The sequence below is a fragment of the Hydractinia symbiolongicarpus genome, chromosome 11 (assembly GCF_029227915.1).
Source record: "Hydractinia symbiolongicarpus strain clone_291-10 chromosome 11, HSymV2.1, whole genome shotgun sequence".
NCBI lineage: Eukaryota > Metazoa > Cnidaria > Hydrozoa > Anthoathecata > Hydractiniidae > Hydractinia > Hydractinia symbiolongicarpus.
Window position 1 is genome coordinate 25,957,961 of NC_079885.1, and position 23,449 is coordinate 25,981,409.

General features: G+C 33.9%; 4 protein-coding genes across 4 annotated transcripts; 3 read left to right on the forward strand and 1 right to left on the reverse strand.

The window, feature by feature from the left end:
* The first annotated feature begins 244 nt into the window (after positions 1 to 244).
* Positions 245 to 1,330, forward strand: LOC130613620 (eosinophil peroxidase-like). The gene is made up of 3 exons (XM_057434938.1): positions 245 to 620; positions 736 to 909; positions 1,104 to 1,330. The coding sequence occupies exons 1-3, from the start codon at positions 548 to 550 to the stop codon at positions 1,328 to 1,330; spliced, it is 474 nt and encodes a 157-aa protein (XP_057290921.1). The 5' UTR covers positions 245 to 547.
* An 85-nt stretch (positions 1,331 to 1,415) lies between these two features.
* On the forward strand, positions 1,416 to 3,162 carry LOC130614567 (peroxidasin homolog pxn-1-like). The gene is made up of 2 exons (XM_057435992.1): positions 1,416 to 1,638; positions 1,836 to 3,162. The coding sequence occupies exon 2, from the start codon at positions 1,871 to 1,873 to the stop codon at positions 2,936 to 2,938; it is 1,068 nt and encodes a 355-aa protein (XP_057291975.1). The 5' UTR covers positions 1,416 to 1,638; positions 1,836 to 1,870; the 3' UTR covers positions 2,939 to 3,162.
* Positions 3,163 to 9,408: 6,246 nt separating this feature from the next.
* LOC130614502 (uncharacterized) lies at positions 9,409 to 13,156 on the reverse strand. The gene is made up of 5 exons (XM_057435929.1): positions 11,676 to 13,156; positions 11,456 to 11,591; positions 10,865 to 11,047; positions 9,782 to 9,910; positions 9,409 to 9,541 (listed from the first exon to the last, which is right to left on the reverse strand). The coding sequence occupies exons 2-5, from the start codon at positions 11,576 to 11,578 to the stop codon at positions 9,455 to 9,457; spliced, it is 522 nt and encodes a 173-aa protein (XP_057291912.1). The 5' UTR covers positions 11,579 to 11,591; positions 11,676 to 13,156; the 3' UTR covers positions 9,409 to 9,454.
* Positions 13,157 to 14,310: 1,154 nt separating this feature from the next.
* Positions 14,311 to 21,294, forward strand: LOC130613622 (uncharacterized). Its single transcript, XM_057434939.1, has 10 exons — positions 14,311 to 14,469; positions 14,585 to 15,013; positions 15,121 to 15,312; positions 15,545 to 15,816; positions 15,896 to 15,989; positions 16,543 to 16,608; positions 19,133 to 19,561; positions 19,772 to 19,963; positions 20,312 to 20,583; positions 20,961 to 21,294. Exons 2-10 carry the CDS (start codon positions 14,588 to 14,590, stop codon positions 21,058 to 21,060), a joined length of 2,043 nt encoding a protein of 680 aa, XP_057290922.1. The 5' UTR covers positions 14,311 to 14,469; positions 14,585 to 14,587; the 3' UTR covers positions 21,061 to 21,294.
* The last annotated feature ends 2,155 nt before the right edge of the window (positions 21,295 to 23,449 follow it).

A 23,449-nucleotide genomic window follows, 5' to 3' on the forward strand; every position in this document is an offset into this window, starting at 1 on the left:
CCAACAAACAACTAAAACATTAGGCCGAAATCTTGAGATATTCTAAACTCATCTTTTATGAGTGTTATCTATAAAGCCGTCTTTATAAATCAAAGCATTACGTGGTTATATTTAATTAAAATTATATTTTAAAAAACTATTATAGGTTTGCACATTATACTATTAAATTAAACCATAATAAACTATAGATTCACTGTTAAAAAATATAAGAGATTACTAATCTTCAGTTACAGAACGTACTTAATCAAGAATAGAAATAAAAATGGATTCCCCAAAATGATCCTGAAACGTCATTTCGCATTACTTTTGCGTGACCCATTAAAAAAACAAAAGACTCAAGTCTATAGGAAACTATCAGTACGCCAACATCCGGAAAGAAATGACAAAGCAGTTGGTGAAATCAGATTAAAGAGCCAATGGAAATTGTTGACAGGAAATCTAACTAGTATAAATAGAGCTTCAATAACGTATTTCACATCACAGAGTTATCAGTGCAATTAGGAATAAACTGAAGTCAGTTATAGAAGCACAGAAAGCCAAATAAAAAATGATGCTGTTAACTTCGATAACATCTTCAGTGGTGGTGTCACTACTGCTTGTGCATGTAACCGCAAACTTCGGTAAGTATTTTGAATATTTGATCATAAGGAACAAAATCCAATATCATGTAGATTGTTAAACGTTTAAGAATATTATGCAGTTTCTCTAAAAATAACATGCCCTAATTTTTCTTAGGAACGTTTACAAGTCCAGGAAATACACTTTCAAATTGTAGACCTGCAATTTCAAATCGATACTGTGATTTCTACAGCCGATCAAATTCAGCATTTCGTACAGTTGATGGAACTTGCAATAACCTTTTCAAGACAACGCAAGGTGCTGCTAACACACCATTAGCTCGACTTCTGCGTAAGTACTAAACAAAAAATAGTAACCTTAAGTATACAATGTACTGTACACAAATTTAGTTACATGAAGTACACAATAACCATTTTGTCCACATTCTTAAGTAACTTGTTACTAATGGCAAAATATGCAAACTATATCTGTATTAAATTTAAAATGTTTTCCTAACAGTAAAATATATATCAATTGCATTTTAGCCGCTGATTACGTTGACTCGGCTAATCTTGACACACCACGGGGATTTCCAGGAACATTTCCTTCTGTTCCTACGCCTCACGAAGTCTCCGAAGCAGTATTTTCTGTACAAATCCGTAACAGGCAAAGTGCAAGAGGACTCTCTGCAATGTTTATGGCGTTTGGACAGTTTCTTGATCATGATATTGGATATACAACACATCCAACTTGTGATGTATCAGCAGGGTAGGTTTAATCATTACGATTCTCAATAGCAAATAGTAAAAAATATAATTATCAGAAAATGTAATTTTGATCCTTTTTTCTTTTATTTTAGATGTGGTTCTCTGAGTGCCTTCACTTATCCATGCTTTCCACTTCAATTCAAACGAAATGGAGCTGCGTGTTCTTCACTTGCAAGATCGTTTCCTGTGTGTCAATCTCCATTTAGACCAAGAAGTACACGGGAACAGATAAACATAATATCTTCTCATATTGACCTGTCTCAAGTTTATAGCAACGATTTGAAGGTTCACAAACAATTAAGAAGATTAGATGGTAAGTCTCTTGTAATCTTTTATTAGGACTTTCTATGTTGAGATACGTTAAAAAGGAACTTAAAAGAACATACAAAAAATATTCAATAATTAATCTAGAATTTAACATTTTGTTTCAATTTTCCATGTTAAGTAGTGTTAAATAAATTTATATTTATGGTTGTTCCATATAAAGTTACCTCGTTATTTTTTTCGAAGGATCTGGATTACTCAGAGTAACCTCGACAAATTTAATGCCAATACGATTGCCAGCAACAGATCCAGAATGTGGGAACCCAGGTGGTTGTTCTTTGGTGGGTGACGATAGAGGTGACGAGAATATTGTTCTCCACTCTCTTCACACAATCTTTGTCCGAAATCACAACTACATTGTTAAGCAGCTCAAAAAGCTGACAAGATCTTGGAGTGAAACATTTCTTTTCGAAACAGCAAGAAAAATCAACATCGCTATTTGTCAACGTATCGTTTACAATGAATTCTTACCAAGTCTTGTCGATTTAAACACTTACCGTGGATACAACCAATATACTGATCCTAGTATTCTTAACGTATTCTCCACAGCAGCTTTCAGATTTGGTCACAGTTTGGTACCAAACGCCTGGGCCCAACTTAACAATAACTTTGACAAGGCTTTTGACGACATTTCGCTTCAAGCTTCATTTGAAAATACTGTTCCTATTCGACAACGTGGCATCGAATCAACAACCTTTGGCTTACTGGCCAATCAATCACAACCAGTAGATACAAGTTTCGCCTTTGGCATCGTAAGAAGACTATTTGTTCCTTTGGGAGAAAATAGACGAGAAGATCTGACAGCTTTGAACATACAGAGGGGACGGGATCATGGATTACAGACATATGGGGCTTGGAGAAGAAGATGTAACTTACCAGCCATCAGTTCATTTTCCCAATTGTTAGGTACCATGCCGTCAAACGTGGTATTGAATTTCCAGAAAGTATACAACAATCCTAATGACATCGACATCTTTGCTGCTGGTATTGCGGAGAATCCAACAAATGGAAAAATGCTTGGTCCCACATTTCAATGTATCCAGAAAATCCAATTTGAGCGATTTAGAGATGGTGATCGATTTTGGTATGAAAATCCTGGTGTTTTCACCTCTGCTCAATTGAGAGAAATCAGGAAGATGACACTGTCAAAGGTTTTATGCAACACACTGAATGGGATTGTATCCATCCAGCCTTGGGCGTTACAAGCTGTTACTTCTTCCACGGTACGAAAAACATGTGGTAGTATACCAGATATGGATGTTTCCCCTTGGTTATATTCTAGATACTAACAATGATAATTAATAATTTATTCCCTTCATTTTATTTTGTCATATTTTTAAGGTCGGTAGTTCTTAAGGTGAATCTGTATTATATTATAAAATGATAGAAACGTGTAAAAGCTGTGCCCGGAATATGGATGTTTTTCCTTAGTTATATTCTAGACACTAACTATGATATTTGATAATTTATTTATTTATTCTTTATTTTCTTGCTTGTCCTAATATTTTCATGTATTGGCTATTGTCGTTAGGCGATGCAAAGTTGTATTGTATACATGCTATAAGGCATGGCTGTCAACTATTATGATAAAATGTTCTCATTCAACTGATTGTTGTTTTTTTTGCCTTTTATATTGCCATTCAGTTTCCTATTTTAGAAATTTCGTCGCTTGTTTAAACATTGTTTTTTTGAATTTCCGCGCATGAAGGCGTAAGAAATTCTTTAAAACCGTCGTTTTTTTCTTTTGGAGCATTTTTTGAGAAAAAATTGACCCTGGGATTTCACGTTCCTCTGAGAGGAGGATAGTATTTATTTCCAACTGCTAACTGACTAACTAACTAACCCTTTCCCAAATGGTCAATTGCAACGTCACATATTTAAACTTCGTAACCAAAATCCCTAAGTACTGGGATGTCATCTAAATGACGTTACAGGCCAAAAATGGTATTTGTTTGCGACAAAATTTGGCACAGTTAACCAAAAAAGTATGCTGAACATAATGATGACATTATAATTTGGATTTTTGTCACCTAAATGTCATTTTAGGCCAATTTTTTTCCAAAAATTAAAACTACTTTATTTTCTACAAAATTTGGCGCAGATCACAAAAAAAGTATGCTGAACATGATGGTGATATCAAAATTTTGATTTTTTGTCAACTAAATGCCTTTTAAGACCATAAACGTTTCAATCGCAAGACTTTCAACCATGAATGATATGCTGTATTTTTGTTAAAATTTCTTTAAAATGTGAGTTTATTATGACACGTTTCGTTTTGTGTGCGTTTGTTGTAAGATATTATGTCACTTGTGTGCTTTAACTTCAGAGCTTCATGCACCAAACCTCTTCGAATGTTTGGCACGATAACACAACGAATTAGCAGGTTGTCATCAAATATTTTAGTAGCGAGCGGAAATTCTTAGAGCCGCCAGGGCTTCTTGTTATAGTTTGCTTTGTTCAAAGGTTTATTTTTTTATGCATTATTAAAGCACATTATTTTAATCCATAAAACCAGGTCTTCGAGTCCTTAATTTCTATTATCGTATTTGTTACAACATGGTTTCTTAACAAACATGGTATTGCGATACTATGACTTGAAATTTCCTAACTATTGATGTAAAGTGCACGCTAAAAAAGTATCCCGATATATGCTGCTGGTATAGTAGATTTATCTTTAGTAATTCTAGTTGCGTTTGTCACAAGTTGTTTGAACCAAAGAGCGTTGAACAAAGTTGTTATTTCTTGATCTCCCGAACAGTTTTTATAATCACAGTTCATATCTCCAAACGATAATGACTATTTTGTTCTCGTCCTGTATTGTGTTGAAAAGTTTTTCATTAACCGTGCTACTAAGATTTTTGATTTGTATTTTAAAAAGCACTTTCCAACCACATAACTTCCGTGTCGTCACATTCAAGGTCTTGTTCTTCCACTGTACGGAATACCATTTTTGATATATACACCAACGCCTCCCCCCATTAGCTATTTTACAATTTTTGTATTCAAAAACGTTTTCCCCTGATTTTAACAACAACAAGAAGACATGCGTCTTTAACATCTGCACTGCGAGAGAAATCAAATGGTCATACGCACGCAATTCGCTGCGTCGAGAGCGTAGGGCATGTAATATAAAGTTTATTATGTAATGCATAAAAAGCATTCATAATACATAAAGACTATTTCTCATTTAGGCTGCACATTACTTTATAAACGGTTAAAAAGAAGAAGAAGAAGCGCTAGTAACGAAGTTGGAAATGCGACCAAAAGTTTTATTTTGATCACTATAAAAAAGAATGTTATTCGAATATCACAAGACTCTGCGCTTCGCCTTAGTCATTTTACTTTAATGAAAAGAGGGGACTGAGAACTATAACATCAGTAGCACTTTCTGGAAGGCAAGTCGGCAATGCGCATGCGTACTCTTCTCAGAAAATTGAAAACATCAGTGTATGAAAATCGATCAAAGAGGCGAAGCACATTGAGTCTACAGGTAGGCTGAAATTCCATCACGCCCCTGCTCCTCTATTTGTGCAAACCCCAGAAAAGGATCGCGAACAATGTTACACCATCGATAGACTCAGTGCACCTTGCAAAAAACTCTCAAAAACTGTCTGTCTGTCTGTCTGTCTGTCTGTCTGTGACTTTTGCAAAGTGGATAAAATTCTTTGATAAAGTCTATAAAACATCGCCTATAAATTTGTTCCGTAAATTATCAAACTTTGACGTTAGAGCAATATTGACGTCTAAGGGAAGCATATTAAGATTAGTAAAGCCTTTGCATTGCACTTTTTAATTTAAGGCTAAATAACTTGGAAACGGGTGGAAATAACTGACGTCATCTCCTGCGTGGGTAACTAAGGACTACCTGGGACCAATTTGGGTAAGTTTTCCAAACCTGAATCACCGAATCCGTTTCGGAATGGACGGATTAATGACGTCATCAAAAACTTTTAAACCCTAATATCTCTGCATCCATTTTTTAAAAGTACACGATCCTATACATTTTCTTGATCAGCGTTTCAAGATCTATACAATGAAGGCAACAGGTATACATATTTCTGAATTCTTTGTGTGTGTTTTCACAGGTCTCTGCTGATGTCAGCAAAATTTAAATGACGGTTGTTTTTCTCTGTTATCCTGCCTAAGTGAATTTTTCCACGGGCCTTATCGACTAGTTAGAAATATCAACAGACAGGAAGACAAATCACAAGACTCAGTACAACTAACTTTAGTTATTTTAATAATGAACACTAACAAAATATAAAAGACTACAAAAGATTACAGACTACTAAACTACAGAAGTCTGTAGTTTAAATTTTCATGTTGCCGATGTCCGGTTTATGCAGAGCTTGCACTGCTTAAAAACAGAGTCCTGGGCATAACTTTGCTAACTTCAAAATGGTCGCTTAAAACTTGCCTTCCATAGGATTGGACGCCCAATTTAAACATATGTGTGGAAACACGCAGATGAACAACAATTTCTCGCTGCGGGAAAGAATATAAGTTTTGTTGTTAAAAGAATAAATCTCACAAAATATACGTTTCCTGCCTAAACCACTTATGCTTTAGTGCAAGATCGAGAAACAGTTGACATTCGGCAAATGCTGTAGCATCATGTAACTTAACGACGGTCCTGGGTCAGTTTCTCCACGTCCAGCCTCTTTGCTGCTATTTTAAAAGTTTTGTGCCACGTCAATTTTTATTAAAATAAAATTTTTCCACCTGAACATTTTAACCAAAAACTGCTTAAATTCTGAAATTATTTTAAGTTTAAGGGCAATCTTACATCTTGTTCATAGATAGAAAAAACGTTTAACATTGTGGATGAACTGCTAAGGAACGTTCCTCACTCTCAAAAGTGTCTCTCAATCACGCTTCTAATGTCTAAATTGCGAGCTCCCGCCTTTCGTTATGATATTTCAGTAAATCTTGTCCGCAAAAGCGCTTAAGAATCAACAAGAATTATGATGTATTTACATTTTATACAACACAGCTTGGTGACCGTGAGGTAATTATTGTTAATTGCCGATCTTGAAATTAATGTTTTATCGTTAGCCATATCACAAAAATAGTTCAACTATATTTGATTTGTAACCGTAGACATAATATTTCTGAAAATAACCTTTTGTTTTTGGTTTTTATTAAAAAAGCCTTTAGCAGGGGTGTAGGTCAAGTACGTACGTCACAAATGCGCATTTCAAGGCATAGCTGGACGTCATCACTTGACTGCAGTCGTTAGGTTTCAAGAGTTTTACGTTAATAGAGGTTTGGGCGAAGTAAAAAACGTACTCATTTCCCGTAATGTCCTCACTATGGACAAACCTGCTTCACGTTCCAAAAAGGTCCGAAAGATTGGGGAGATTGATTGTAGTAACAGAGGCTAAAGTACCGTTTAAGATTTTTAATATTTAAGATAATAAGCTACACTTTCAAGGCCTACATCATGGAAGCGGTTAAGGACTTTTCAAAAAAAAAAAAAGATGGACAACTTTAAAAGCTCTATCAACTTGTTTAAAATTCTTGTTTTTTCATGAGGGGTAAGCTTTAAAGCCTTGCCCCATGGTTATCTTCGTACAGTATTGGAGAACGTGCATGCTAAATCTTCAACTGAAGTCTTTATCACGTAAAATAACTACAAAGTAGTAGCCGTACGCCTTTTGCTTATCATTTCATATCTGACTAAGTCATACACATTTCCATTTCTGTGTACTTCACTGTCCTGTTTATCTGTACTACCGGTAATAACTAAAAAAAATGTGATTAAAAAATCAATTAAAGTAATTGTTTGCACACATTCAGCCCATTTAATGTGTCGCCTAGTTGGTTAACCAGACCAATTTAATACAAGTAATTACCAGCTTCATTAATTGTTTCGTAAAATTTGTTATGCCTGCCCTTCGTTAAGTTTTTAAGAGAAGGAAAATATTCCTTTATTCACAGAACATATATGTTCCATCCACATATTGTGATTTTTGTTCAACAGATTTGGTCCTGTTTTTAAAGAAGAAGCTACAAAACAAGACAAGTAAAGGTTAAATAAGAAAAAGAATTAATCTGCAAACGTACATATTTGTAGAGTAACCTTGAAGAAGTGAAGGAAATGCTGTGCGCAGTTGCTGTTGCGACAGATCAACGAGTTAGCCTTGTTTATATAACTTCTTATATTTCGTTTTTCATAATACAACCTTTTTTAACTTAACTTGAGAAAGTTAAGCCGTTTTCTGTCTATATATATACTAAATATAATGTTCTAGAATGTTCTTTTCCGAAGGTTCCTATTATAAACAAAACAAAGGTCTATTGTTCAGTAGAGTTCGCTAAATCATTCTTCGAATGTTCTATTTAGTTCGTTTTTGCCTTTTTTTATAGCTTACGGATTGAAAGCATCGCAAATCAGAAATACTTACGTGGGTACCCCTGTAAATTGTCGATTACATTGACAGGGAAGTTGTTGATAAAACATTGGAACGGTATACGGACATGTGTTGTAAAAGGACTTCGTGGTTTTGTTGTTCACGCAAGAAAGAATATATCAGTTAGCATTTCCAGCAACGCAGTTCTCGGATCATTTCGTATTATCCTGACATCAAAACGGCGACTACTTACGTAAAAAACCTGATAACGAGGTTGCATTGCTAGTTAAGTGGGAGAGAAGATGACAATAACTTCTATATAATTATTTCCCGACAAGGAAGAAGTAGAAGAGCTTTTGAGAATTATGCCAAAGAAAGTTAGTCAACCTTGCTCCCAGGGGGGCATTTTGTCCCGCATCGATGCTGCGCTTATTGATAGGTCTGGCCGCCTGATATACAAAAAAAGACAACAGGCCCTGGGATCTAGGTTGAAAATCAACTATCTGTTTTTCTAATTTGAGAGCACAGTGAAACAAAGCACATGCTGTGGTTGGCAGGTTATCCAGAACAATAGCCACGTATATATCTAAAACAATACAACAAGTTCTAATCAGAGTGAAGAATGAACCGAGTAAGACGAGATTTCGTGAAACACTCCTGCTAAAAAGAAAAGTTAATGTCTAAAAAAGTTGTAGATTGACCACTTTTGCTCGATGGTTAACCAACAATTTAGGCGATTGAATAAATAAAATAAAGTATGTGTACACGGATTGTGGAAACAGGCACTCAAGTGTATTATGGACTCTAATAAGTGTATTAGGGAATGGAAATTTTACAAACAAAAGCTGTGAATATTTCTAGTGGTGGACTTAAGAGGGGGAAGCAAACTGCAGTGGTAATTTAAAGACACAAGGAACTACGATAGTGGAATTTAACTTTGAGACGAGTTCAGAATTTTCCATTTTTTAGAATTGGCAAAATCGTTAAATGGGCAACTCTCTGCAGTCGATAGGTTGTCAATTTGCTACTTTTGCACATGCATAGGCCAGATGGAAAGCGTCTAAAGTTTGCTATTTGCTTTCTCTGCACATCAAAATAATTTACCAATGGCCCCACGAAAGACCGAAATAGGTGGAAATGGTCATGTAGATACAGGCTTTGTCATGTCTTCAGGTTATAGCAAATTTGTTTTTATAACAAATTAGGAAATACTAAGAATAGCTGCGTTGTATCAAAATGCAATGTTTACCAAGATCATCTCTTTCAAGAAATTATTCATGTGTTTTTTCATAAAAAAGTTTTCAGTATTACCTAGCTTAGTTTTAAAGTTTTGTATCTTAACGCATTAAATTTTACTTGTTCTGACTAAAAAGAAGAGTTCTGATCGAAGAAAAAACATAATAAAGTACACAAAACTATTTCTTTCAACAAAAATAATACAATATAGTACAACTAATTGTCTTGTGACGAAGCTTGCCAATCTCTGACATGAAAAAAACATTCGACCATGCATCCAATCATTGTGATGAAACCAAAGCACTAAAAAACCGGAAAAATCATACCATTGAAGTTTGATAAAAGATGTGTTTAAAAGATTTTGGTTAAAAAAAATAAGAAAATGATAAACCAAGGAAGAACTTAAAATATATTCAATCGTATTTCTTTCGATTAGTTAAGCCTCTGGGAAAGTAACTAAAATTAAGATCGAATATAATCTGTATTTTGTGCCTAACAGTAGCTTTCTTTATCCCCTTGTCAACAAATATCTATGAAACTTACAGCTGTAGCAGCAAGCAAATCACAATCTAAAGCGTCACAGTAAATGCCTCCATAATCCCCAGCTTTTTTTGCCACAACAGCAGATGAGATCAGTAATAGCACGATAAATATACCTGCATTGATGGCGTACTAAAAATAGACGAATAAAAAGAAACACTTACAGCAGTGCAAGCAAGTAGAACACAGGAGTACTTTGAGCAAGTTGTATGTTCAACATCAGCAACAGTGTAGCGGTGGTTATAATCTGAAGCATTTATGGCGGCTATAGAGGACACAATAGCAAGCAGTATGATCAAGACGACCACATTCAATGCAAACTAAATATGATTGGGCAAGATTAAGGCAATAATTCATTTCATAAATATTAACTATGTGCTTTGTGAGAGAAAAATTTACGCTTCGAAATTTAGCCTAAAATTTGAAATAAGGTCGCATATTCTTATTTTCTAATGAGTTTATTTTGTCGTAAAAATCTATTGGCTTCATCTACCCTATTTTCTATAACTTTAGGGCTGTAGGGATTTTATCAGAACTGATCTCTTCTGTTATAATTGACATATTTAAAGACAAATGAAATTTAACATAATGAAAATCCCGAAAAAAAAGAAAAAAGTTATTTTTCGAAATAATGTGATGACGTCATCATGTTGTGGTAATTCAAAATGGTGGCCGCTTACCATTTTGAGAAATGAATGCACGAAATAGTCATGTGGGAAATACGTACTCAAGCGAAAATCTACGGACCGGCAGACCCGTATTAATAATATGATATTCGTTTTTCATAGAGAGTTCATAAATCTTTTTAAGTGTCTGCGAAGGAGCAGTTAACTAAAATTCACCAAAACAACTTGAAGTCCCAGAAAAATTATTCTTCTAAAAAATAGAGGATAGGCATGATTTCCATTGTTCTAGCCAAACTGTTTTGTCTGCCTTTTCCGTCTTTTGGAAGAGCTGTTATGTTCCTTTCTCCTTTTGAATACTTGAGTCAGAATGGTCTCAAATGCGAAATGATTTTTATGCCTGCTTAGGTTGAAACATCGCTCGACGTTTTAACTAAATTTAGTTTCATAAAATAGAACATACCGTTAAATGCCAGTTAATGATGGCGCAACACGAAGGAACTTTTAACAACCGCAGGATGATCATGATAAGTAACGCCACCCATGTGTGAGTGCAGGCGTACATGAAGAAATTCCAACGCCCACTGCGATAACGCACATCACCCAACCAGCCAGACATCATACACATAGAGACAAATGCTAAGAACTAATATAAATATGTTTTTAGAATAAAGTAAAATTTCTAGCCTACTAATACAATAAGGACAACTTTTTAAAAAAAATCACTTCTAGGAGAATGTGTATACAGCTTTAACTTCTTATCATGTTGTTGTGTCGAGCTTTATGTTTAGAGTTTGAACGCGAAGCTTGTAAGAAATAAAAAAGGACTATATGAAATGGTTCAGCACTGGCGCAAGGTATGACGAGAATCAACATAGTATAATAAAATAACAAGATGTTATAGAAAGTGCCATCTTGAAACATTTCTATGTTTCTTTTAAAGCCATATACGACCTAAAGCTTATGGCATACTCAGCTCATAAGATTGACGGAAGCCATGAAAGGTTGAAAAGTCTAAAAGTGAAGCATGGTAATTTTATGTGTCTCTACTTACCATGTTAATAAACATGAGGAATCCTGATGGTTTTTTGATAAACTTGCAATCAAACCTTCCACACTGTTCACTACTCGACTCATTATTCTTAGCTGGTTTTTGATTTTCTTCGTCGGATGACATTTTGAAACCGCCCCTATTAGGAATAATACGCACGATTTGGACCTATATCACAAGATAAATGCGGAAAACTTGAAAATAGAAGCTGAAAAGCTCTTACCGACTTCCCTAGCCTTTTACAGAACTTTCCCAGCTGTGTTTTTTTCTATGTGTTTCCACTCCCATTTCCAACTAGTTAATAACATCGTAACACTGGGCTAACGTTCTCTCCTTCGTAGAGAATATTGGGTACTTATTTTTTTTCCAATCCACGTGCCTTGTCATTTTTTATTTAACCAACATGGTAGCACTATCTATCTTCACTGTTAATCTTGAGAAAAGCACGAACATTTGATGTATAACAAGATGACAACCTCGTCCCCAGAACTTGTTAGGCTTTTCATATTTAGACCGCAAATTGGCTAAATGGTCCTGAACACGAGGTTGACAGGATGCATAAAATTCAAGAGGGAAAACAATCAGAATTAAGCGAAGCCTAACTTATTCTATTTTCCTGATGTGACAATAAATTTTCGACACTTTTTATGAGGATTTGAACATTAAGCGTCCGATATAGTTGGTAATACGCAAATGTTTATGCTCTGTTTGTTAACAGCCAGCTAGATAGGATAACGCGTAATAGCCACATGTTTGCTATGTGACAAATCCGCCATAGGTCTAATTGTATGCTAACTAAATTTGATTTAAAATGCAACTTCGAAGGTAACATCTATCTTTCCACCCCCAAATAATTAAAGAATATGTCTAGATGTAGCAACATATTTATTCACCACGGAGGAGAATACTTATTCATTATAACCTTATGTTCTTATTGTCAGTAGAAACATACTGAAAGAAAAACAAAACTAACCAAGTAAAAAAACAAAAATATCAAGATCATCTTCTTTAGAGCATGGTAGAATTCTTGCTTAATTTCTGTTCCAGTGGACAACCTCGTTCCCATAACTCTTTTCGTCTTTACTGACATCAGGACATCGATTTGGGTCGTGGAAGCGAGGTTGGTCTACAGTTTTTACTTTTTAACATCCCCTTATTAGTCTTTTTTAACTTCAAAGCCAAGTTTTCCACAGGATAATCATGTTATTGAAACATCCCAGTCATGCCCTCGGCAAGAACAAGAAAAAAAAATGGCAACCACGGAAAATCGCCTGAGTATATTTCCTGCGTCGATATTTCGTGCATTTTTAACATACTTCGTGCACCTCTCACATGGTTTTTATACACAAACGGACAAAATAGAAATATTATTTTTATCAATATCAGACTGAGAAATATGATTCGATGAATTTACTCACAGCTGTTCAGCGACATCTCTGGTCAGTTCTAAAGTTTTGTACTTCTGTTAAAAGCTCAACTAGACATTATTTCAAATGATATAAGAATTAAACAAATGTAAATAAAATGTAAGCTCCAAAACTTCAAAACGTGTAGCATTTAGTTTGCCTTCCAGTTTAAAGTACGACAATGCTTCGTTGAGTGATCCTGCTTTTTTCCACATTTCTATATTAAACCATAAAATTTAGCAGAATCTGGATTTGTTTTAAACGCTTTTTAGCCTTAAGTTTCCTATTTTCACTTATCTCGTCGCTATTTGCTAGTGATTAGAAGCTTTATATTTCCCCTAAATTCTCATGTCTGCTTGAGGTATAATAATCGAGGGGGACGTAGCTCGCATCGCACATACAGTTAGGGTGAAGAACTAGAGCCTATTCATGCTACAAGGAGGAAAAACTGGAAACTTAACAGGTTAAACATTTTTGTAGACTAATATTTTGAATTTCTTAAGAAAAATCTAGTTTATGATGAAATCAATGCACGTACCAAATGCAATCAAACGTGTTTTTTGTTTAATCATGTGAATTTTATTTGTTTAAAAGTTGTCATTTCACATGACTGTATATTTCACAATCTTTTGGCATCCTCTTCAATTGTAATAATGCTTTGTTTACACTTCATAACTTTTTCTGTGGTCATAAATAAACAGATGAATGAAAATGTGTTTATTTTGTTTTATGTACTTAAATAATCACGATTTAAATTTTATGTTCTCCTCCTTGATGTTACAACTTGGGAGCATTTATATATTTCTCTTTCATGGTGAATATACAACGAGATATTTCCCGCCAATGCGAAAAATATATTTCGTAGTGAAACTGGCACCTAGTTTATGATCAACATTTATTACAATTATAGAACATAATTTACAAAAAAAATGTTTTCTAGTATATGAGAACATCAAACTTTGCAAAAAAGCCTTGAGATAAGCCTAAAAATATTCCTAACACGTCTTCTGTAAGTAACAAAGGCTTAAGCACATTCTGGATTTTTTAAAAATGATTAGATCAAGCTATTAAAACCGGGTATGTTCCGAACTCGTTTCAAATTTTCGGCAAAAGGCCTTAGTTTCTCAAGTTTTTATTTTCTGAAATTTATACATAGTCATGTAAGGGATGCAAGCGATGCAAGGGATAGAAAAAAGAATTCCAAAAGAGTGCAAGACGGAAACGGACAGAATATTTCACCTTTGTTATACACGCGTAAGATGAATGTTTGAATAATTATGCTCCCTAGTGAATATCAGTGATAAAAAAAGCCACATATTGTTCAAAGGTTCCGAAGAGGTTAAATTTTACACTACTTGACCTAGTTAATCTATTAAGAATATAGAATTGTCATCTAAAAACTCTGCGGTAGAGATTATATTGTAATCACATGAAGACAGCGTTTGCCTTCAAAATGGTATCGCCACGTGCAAGACTATTGGTGTAGATAGATCCACCGGTATGCTTATCACATGATATCCACGCATGTTTAAATAAGACATAAAAGGGAGATTTTATCCACTTTGTCGATACCCTTGATTCGCAAAGCACTTCACTGAAGCACAATCGAAGGTGAAAAGAGATACTTATTTTACGATTTTAATCATTATTGTACGATTTCACCGGAAATCTTAGATAATCGTTCTCAGAGAAAATTACAAATTTATAATTTTATCATCTTTTTTAGAAAATGAAGTCCGCCGTGTTGCTTTGTTTGGTTGGAGTCACTTTATCTTTTGTTATTGAGAAAGATTTAGATGTTGTTAAAGATGAAGCCTGGCAAATATGGAAGAACTCACACAATAAGAAATACAAGGATTTAAGTGAGGAACACGTTAGATATGCCATCTGGAACGACAATCTGAAACGAATCACGGAATTTAACAAAGCAAGCGACAATCTTTTCCTCAGAATGAATCATTTTGGAGACTTAACAAACACGGAGTTTGGACAAGCTATGAATGGCTACTATTCTCACAGAACACACTCCAATGGTTCTACTTTCTTAGCTCCCAGCCACACCCAAGTTCCAGATACCGTTGACTGGAGAGATAAAGGATATGTTACACCTGTCAAAAATCAAGCACAATGTGGTTCATGTTGGGCTTTCAGTACTGTAAGTACATTCTAATTAAAGTTTATATTTTCAGTTTAAAATAGGCTTTTTAATTCTTGTGTATTCTATAGCTGTTCTTCTAATTACTATTCATTTTATATATTTAGACTGGATCTTTGGAAGGTCAACATTTCAAGAAAACTGGTAAACTTGTAAGCTTAAGTGAACAACAATTGGTTGATTGCTCGACTAGCTTTGGAAATCATGGTTGCCAAGGTGGTTTAATGGACAATGCATTCAAATACATTAAATCCAATGGTGGTATTGATACTGAATCAAGCTATCCTTACGAAGGCCGAGTAAGCAATTCAATATTTTTTAATTTTATTTAGATTATAAGTACATTGCGTTGAGAAATTTATTGCCAACTTTTCTTAAAATTAAATTGCAGGTTATTAAACTTTTGGAACTAGACCCATGACTAATTTCTCACATATAAATATTATTGTAGTGACGTAATATCGAGTCCTGTTTTCCCCTTTTGTCGTATCTTTTACTTACATGTTTTAATTGGCGTTCTCAAACCATTAGAATGACAAATGTCGATTCAAGTCATCAGACGTTGGAGCCACAGATACTGGCTTTGTTGATATTGCAAGTGGTGATGAGAACGCATTAAAGACTGCTGTAGCTACTGTTGGACCCATCTCTGTGGCTATTGATGCCAGTCATTTCTCTTTCCAATTCTACCATTCTGGAGTTTATGATGAATCCAGCTGCAGCTCAACGGCTTTAGATCATGGTGTGTTGGCTGTTGGTTATGGAACATATCAAGGAAAAGATTATTGGCTTGTCAAGAACAGGTACGTGTAGCTACTACTTTTTTGTTTCTATTATAGTCATCAACTTTATAAATCTAATTGTATTTTTTTTTTTTTTTAGTTGGGGCACTGGCTGGGGCTTGAAAGGATACATTCGTATGAGCCGTAACAAAGATAACCAATGTGGTATCGCATCACAAGCTAGCTATCCATTGGTTTAATAAATTTAGAAAAAATAATAGTGCCTTTGGCCATAAAACAAAGTGATAATTTAGTATAAAAAGAATGCTGTTGTAGAAATACTTTTTTCCATTTGATGTTTACTTTACAAATTTTGTTTATTTTTACTTTGTTTATTTTTATTGTTTCTAATTTTCAACATTATTTGTTTTTTAGTGTTTTTTAATTAAAACTTCTCTAGATGTAACATATGTACATTGTGCAACAGAAAAGAGAAAGAAGTACAAAAAATTTTGTTTTTATGAAAAAAAGTTTCTCATTGATTTTTACCCAGCTTGTTTCCCAGGGCACCTTTTCTTTTTTTACAAGGTTGCAGCAATAAGGCGCTAGGAAGAAGGTTGCCTCTCTCCTCCAGTGATACTTGAATCATGTATAGCCTCGGCGGGTGAGGGTAATTACTAAAAATGGCTGTGCTAGACACTTGGTAATTGGTAGATTTTTTTCTCCTGACAGCATTATCACATGACATTAATGTGATTTATTTGTCCTAATCAACAACACTATAAGATTGAGTCCTCATAACCCAAGAAACCTGAGACCACTTCGTTGTATATACTTCGGTCAACGTTTTCGTGGAAGAAATATCACTACAAGGTATGTTTTTATTAGTTATATATATTTTGTGGTGGCTAAGTCATATATTCTCAGATTCGGGTTAACATCATCAAATTTTGAAGAGAAAACAAGAAACTTTCAAGGAATATGAGTGCCATTATTCTATTCGGATTTATCAGTAAAAAATATAGCTAGCTAAGATAGGGAAGTTGAACTACCGTATATTTAATAGAAGAGGATTTATTGTAATTTAAAGTTTTTAAATTTTACATGAAACATTTTCACTGCAGTTTATGCATGGTCATTTCTTAATAGAACTTTTAAAGTTCGGCTGAGATAGTTGAAAATGATCAAATAATTTCAGGCATGTTAGCTAACCTGGATCCCAGAATTTTGATAATTAAAATTATAGCTACTAGCTAGCTAGCTACTAAACAAAACTCAAGGAAAGATTAATAGGTAAAACTCGCCAAAAACTACACAATATATAGCTAGCTATAGCTAGCAGGTTTAAATTAGAAAACAAAGATTTTATAAGGTGACTGTGCTTTGCTCTCGAAATGTAATAGGTGATTTGTTTAAAAGTAAGGTGGCATCTGCTGACTTTTTTTGAATGTTTGTATACATTTCTCTTTTCAAACTCTTTTCGAGTGTAGATGGATAACTTCCTATTGACGTATATTCATATAAAGTGGTAATAATACCTTGTACAAGAAACATACTAAAAAGGACCTCGCTTCACCTAGTGGCCACATCTTTTTGCCTGCCACGCAATTGTTAAAGCCAAAAGGGCTTCTGCAGAAAATGTAAAGATTCAAAAAGGTCTATAGCCACACACAAGAAACATGATTTGTGAAATCTGAGAAAAAATGTGATGGAAAGAACAGTTTTTTTTTTTGTATTCTGCTAACTGGCAAAGCGTTCAGCATTTCAGCGGTACATCTAGATAAAAGTTACAAAAACTGTTTTATTAACAGCTTTTCCTTAAAAAAGATGAGATAGCACTGCAAGCTAAAGAAAGAGCTTAAATTTTGTTGAAGCTAGTATATACTCTCCTTATTACGTGATTATCTAAAGAAACGGCTCTAACTACGATCTGGCAACTCTGCTCGTTACATAACTTTATAGTTTTAAACTAAATTAAAGTATTATTTAGGCCTATTTTATGATTAAAATGGTTAAAATGGCAGAATTGTCTTGGTTGTTGCTAGTGGCTGCTTAAACATTGCCATGTATGTATCTTTTTCTATTGCCCCAAATGCAGACACAACATTAGGAAAACTTGGTGATGAAAAATAATTTTTTTTTTTGAAAATAATCTGCAGATTATCTACTTTCATAATAATATAAGTTTGTTTTGTATTTAATGAATGATTCATTCAACTTTTGGGATGGCTGTCTGTACTGTAAAGTACATAAATTGCAGTCTAGGTAAAATGAACAGAAAGTTGCAAGAAAAGTAAAAAGCATAATTTGAACGTTCATACAATACACAGATATATATGCATATAACTTATTTTAACAACATTTTTAGATGAATTTAAGCTCAATGATTCTTTCTTTTAAATTTATACCACCTGTGATGGAAGTTGTGCAAAACTGACTTGATATTTGTTGGGGTTTTATGATTAAGTGTTTTCTAGCAAGGCTGAAATCATAAACATCTAGTGATAGTTGCAACCAATCCTGCTTTTTATTGCAATCTTTGACATCAACTTTACTTGATTGTTGGCTACATGGCTTCAGAGCTTAATAGCTGCATGGCTTAGTTATAATATGCTTTTATTTAAAAATCAAAAACTAAGTAAATAATAAACTTCGTAAATAATCTAGTAATCTATTATGTTAGAATTGCCAATCGTGCCTTACAATTAATAATGGCTCTATTTTATTAACAGGGTTTCAGTTGACAAGAAAGTAGTAAAAAGTTTAAGCTGGTAAACGCAAGATTCTTTTTTGTTTGTTATACATCAAAATTTCTGCCAAAATTTAATCACTTTTATTTTAGGTCTTTTTTTCAAGAAATAGTGAACCAAATTATACACATAAAACACTGAGGAAATAATGCTATTTGGACATCTAAAAAAAAGTTACTATCACCTAAACACAAAAATGTGAGCCAGGTGCTGTCGTAAAAATAGGGTTGCTTGGTATAACACCAAATTAAAAATATGCGCCTAAGAAAACCTCAAAATGGTTTAAAATTGCTCTTGTGATCCTTTGTAATTTTGACAGAATAATTAACCAATCACAAGGTTCAAGATGATTGGTAGGTAGATGATTGGTATTTTGACCCTTAATTAACACACGACACAGTAAAGTGATATATAGCTATTTTTGCTTAGAAAGAATAATCGTTTGGGTTGGTATTTATTAACAGGCCAGCGTGTATCCCAAATATTGCTTTCTTTTTCATTTTTTTCTCCTGTAAGCAGCCGAGTAGCTAATGTTCTTGTTTGTTTTTTTTGCTTTATTGTGTCGGTAAATATGATACATGATTGTGAGATTTTTTTGCAACTTTGAAAAAAATGTACTAATTCTTTATCCCTTTATTATTTTTTAGAAAATGCAATCTATTGTTCTACTTTGTTTAATTGGGGTAGTTTTCTCCTTTATCATCGAGAGAGATGTTGAGGTGATAAAAGATGAAGCATGGCAGATATGGAAATCATCACATAATAGGCAGTATAAAGACATTGGTCAAGAACGTGTTCGATATGAAATATGGCGTGATAACTTAAAACGCATCACCGAATTTAATAGTGCAAGTACCAATCTATTTTTAAGAATGAACATATTTGGAGATTGGACAAACACAGAATATAGACAGACAATGAATGGTTATTTTCAGCGAAGTGCAAACTCTTCAGGCTCCACTTTCCTGCCTCCCAGCCACACCCAGATTCCAGATACTGTTGACTGGAGAGATCAGGGATATGTTACACCTGTAAAAAATCAAGGACAATGCGGTTCATGCTGGGCTTTCAGTACTGTAAGTTATTGCTAACTATTTGCTTTTTACATACAAATTTCTTACAAGTCAGAACCTTTTTAAAAATGTTTTTGCTTATAAAAATTTTTAATCTGCAAAAATATTTAATTCTTACATCGTTCAAAGAAGTTTAAAGAATTAATTATATACCAACAAAGTTTGAATTATAAACTTCGAATGAACTTTAAAAATCCGAAACAATTAATCTAGACTGGATCTTTGGAAGGTCAACATTTCAAGAAAACCGGTACACTTGTCAACTTAAGTGAACAACAATTAGTTGATTGTTCAACCAGCTTTGGAAATCATGGTTGTCAAGGTGGTTTAATGGACAATGCATTCAAATACATTAAATCCAATGGTGGTATTGATACTGAAGACAGCTACTCATATCAAGGCACTGTAAGTTCTTTTACAAACAAATACTCGGCATCATTTGTTTACCTTGCAGCAGACATCTTTTTTATCTTTGGCATCTGCTTGGCTGGAAAAAGATTTTAGAGGATTACCTTACTGAATACTATTGAAATCCTAACAATACCTGTGTGTGAAAGAATGGGCTGAAAATATTCTCAGTTTACCTTCTATATATGTGTTTTTTCTGCCACACAGGTGCCAGTGCCAAGAGAAAATATAAACAACAGAATTCATCTAATAATTCAGGCATAAAAAATAAATCATTTTTTGAGATGGTATTTCTTATAGAAATCTTAACAAATTAACTAAGTTTTCCTTTATATTATCTTGTAGCAAGGAGATTGTCGATTCAAGTCGTCAGACGTTGGTGCCACAGATACTGGCTTTGTTGATGTAACAGAAGGTGATGAAAACGCATTAAAGACTGCTGTAGCTACTGTTGGACCCATCTCTGTGGCTATTGATGCCAGTCATTTCTCTTTCCAATTCTACCATTCTGGAGTTTATGATGAATCCAGCTGCAGTTCAACGGCTTTAGATCATGGTGTGTTGGTTGTTGGTTATGGAACGTATCAAGGAAAAGATTACTGGCTTGTTAAGAACAGGTAAGCTGCAGAAATTTGTTCTAACTTAGTGTGCAGTAGATTTTGTAAGTTTTTTTTTGTTTTGTGCTTTGTGCAGTATGTTGTGTGAAAAGAAGAATATGTCAAAGTTTTAGCTCCTTATGTAAATATTTGCGAAACTATTTTTGCGATAGTCAGTTCACTAAAAATGTTTTATAGGGGAATTGCAAAATAAACTTTAAACGGTTTTATTACGTCATTTTATAAGATGCCAAAAGAATGAAAAAGAAACTGAATTAATAATTAATAAAGCCAGATTTATTGCAGTTCGCGGAAAAAGGTTAAATGAAGAGAATAATTCCGCGAAAATATTTGTACTTTAGGTTCCTACTAACGAGCATATATTTTTATTATTTCAGTTGGGGCACTGGCTGGGGCTTGAAAGGATACATTCGTATGAGCCGTAACAAAGATAACCAATGTGGTATTGCATCAAAAGCTAGCTATCCATTAGTTTAAAAAATAAAATCACCTATTCCCCACTCGATACCTTGCTGAAATGGATAAAAAGAAGCAAAAAATATAGCTGCAATGGATCAAGACAAAAGAAGCAAATACAGTTGAGGAAGAATTTTTTTTATTAGTCTACTTTATGTTTATAATTGTTATTTAAAGCTGTTTAAGTTATTTAAACGGACGCACGACCCTTTTGTATGATTTTCTTTTAAACAAAATATACTTTTGATTGTTGTATCTTGTGTAACGTTTGTTATAGCGTTTTGACTCCATTGTTGGACGTAAGTTTGCGGACGAAAAGTTTCGATAAGGAGCTCAAGTATTGTGTGAAAAATTACTAATGCGCATAAGAGTATAAAATTATGTCTATTAAAATGAACTTTATGTAACTTAGAAAAGTTGCAAACGAGTCAGAAGTTATGTTACGAAGCAAATTTGAAAACATTTTCATAATCTTTTTTGCACGAATTTTCCCTTAAGGCTACGTCTGCTATACACCTTCCAAGGGACTTAAAATGTAATTGGATAAACACGAACGCAAAAGTTGCGAGTCACATTTCATCTATCGCCAAGTAATGTTTACATACACGCCAGTAAGAGTGACACTTGCACTTGATCAAGCTCTTCAAAGATGCTCTTAGCTTTGTTCGGAATAACACCGTTTATAAAGGATTGTTGTTTAAGCTAAAAAAAATAATTATTCTACGGACAATTAGTGGGTTGTGATAACTGCTCCAAAATTGTAGAATATTAAAACGGTAAACAAGGAGAACTCAGCAACTATGCAAATCGTCAAATTAAGCACTTTATTAATCTAATCTAGGAATTAAATATTTTCACAGTAGTCGTTTAACTCTTTTTTGTTTTTTGGCCAGAGTCACATTGAATCCTGCTGTAGCTGCAAAAACTTTCGCGAACGGGTACATTCGCGATATTTCGCGTACTTTATCAAACGAGCCGTTTCAATGCCGTTTGGGCAACATAAATTTTCGCAAATACTCTTGAGAAAATTCGCGTGCTCTAGCTTTTTTGGCAAGTCCCAAAAGTTGTAAGCTTAAAAAATTCGAAGTTTGAACTTCTAAACCTATCTATTAACAGAGCATAAAATTAAAATAGATCATTATTTGTCGGGTTTCTTTATCCTCACGCTAAGCGGAATATTTCGCGAATTTGGTCGGAATTTGCAAAAGTTTCTACACTTTCAGCAATTAAACACTGTTTGTCACTATGCATACCTTTGGCGCAGATGTAACCAATAGATAACCAAGAATGAGTCCTGTTGCGATCCGTCTTGCTGTTCTCATTTGCTGTGGTTGTGTGATTATGTGTTTTTTTTGTTTTTTTTTGTATGTGCGCTGTTAATTAATACTGCTCTGTTGGTTGGTTGAAAATACGAAGCAATTTGACGTCATCTTAAACAATTTGACGTCATCTTGAACAATTTAACGTCATCTTGGGTTGCACAAAAATAAAAGAATGCCGCCCAAGAGTTTACCTTTTTGAACAGCGATAGGGATAATAATGGGGCAGCATTAAGTTGAATGTTTGGACATCGATTAGATATATCTAAAATAGTAAGCGTGTAACTAATGTCAAGGTGAACAACATCATCATCCGCATGTTTTAAACATGGACTTTTTAAATAGCTTTTTTAACGCCATTCACTTAGGCACCTGCTATTTGCATGAAACCTTTAAAGGGACAAAAATTTTTGTGAAAAGATAAGTCATAATCACGGGGTAGGAAATTAGTTAAGGGGGTGAACCATATGAAAATTATTTTTTCATATGGAGAGTATATACATAGTTTTTTTCAATTTTTTATATGAAGCTTGAATATTTTCCGAATGTACAAAATGCTGTGTTTATATTCGGTGTAAAAAGACATGTGGTATAATTTGCAGAACAGAAAAATTAAGAAGATACAGAACAGCTTCGAACAGATTTGAATCAAATGTGTTATTAATATACAGATTTTTTCCCTATAATTCGGGTATTTGTAAAAATGTATAAAATGTTGATGTACACTTTGCAGACCAGAATCTGAAAAAATATAGACCGACTTTTTGAAATTTTAAGTATGAGTGAGTAAAAGTGTTATCTTCAACGAAAGCTAATGTCAGAGATTGTCATTTACAGCTTATAAATTTCAACTACCACTTTTCATCTATGACTACATACCAAGAGTAATGTCATTTAGCTAAAGTTTTTTTTTAATTTTATTGGAATAAGAATAAACTAAGCTAACCGTTGCCAATATTTACATTCAAACTCTTAGCAGTTTTGGGAAAATAAGTGAGGATCATAGTGGCTGGGCTTAATAGTGACAAAGTAAATTGCTTTATAATTTCTTTTTATAAGCTAATCTTTATCACATGTAGTCAATGAATAAA

Coding starts and splice junctions, on each gene's coding strand:
- LOC130613622 (XM_057434939.1), top strand. CDS start 14,588: ATGAAGTCCGCCGTGTTGCTTTGTTTGGTTGGAGTCACTTTATCTTTT. Junction 16,609..19,132: donor GGAAGAAATATCACTACAAG/GTATGTTTTTAT, acceptor ATTATTTTTTAG/AAAATGCAATCTATTGTTCT. Junction 19,964..20,311: donor GCTACTCATATCAAGGCACT/GTAAGTTCTTTT, acceptor ATTATCTTGTAG/CAAGGAGATTGTCGATTCAA.
- LOC130614502 (XM_057435929.1), bottom strand. CDS start 11,578: ATGTCATCCGACGAAGAAAATCAAAAACCAGCTAAGAATAATGAGTCG. Junction 9,911..10,864: donor TCATTAACTGGCATTTAACG/GTATGTTCTATT, acceptor GTCTATTTTTAG/TACGCCATCAATGCAGGTAT. Junction 9,542..9,781: donor ATTTGCTTGCTGCTACAGCT/GTAAGTTTCATA, acceptor CCGGTTTTTTAG/TGCTTTGGTTTCATCACAAT.
- LOC130614567 (XM_057435992.1), top strand. CDS start 1,871: ATGCCAATACGATTGCCAGCAACAGATCCAGAATGTGGGAACCCAGGT.
- LOC130613620 (XM_057434938.1), top strand. CDS start 548: ATGATGCTGTTAACTTCGATAACATCTTCAGTGGTGGTGTCACTACTG. Junction 621..735: donor GCATGTAACCGCAAACTTCG/GTAAGTATTTTG, acceptor AATTTTTCTTAG/GAACGTTTACAAGTCCAGGA. Junction 910..1,103: donor ACCATTAGCTCGACTTCTGC/GTAAGTACTAAA, acceptor ATTGCATTTTAG/CCGCTGATTACGTTGACTCG.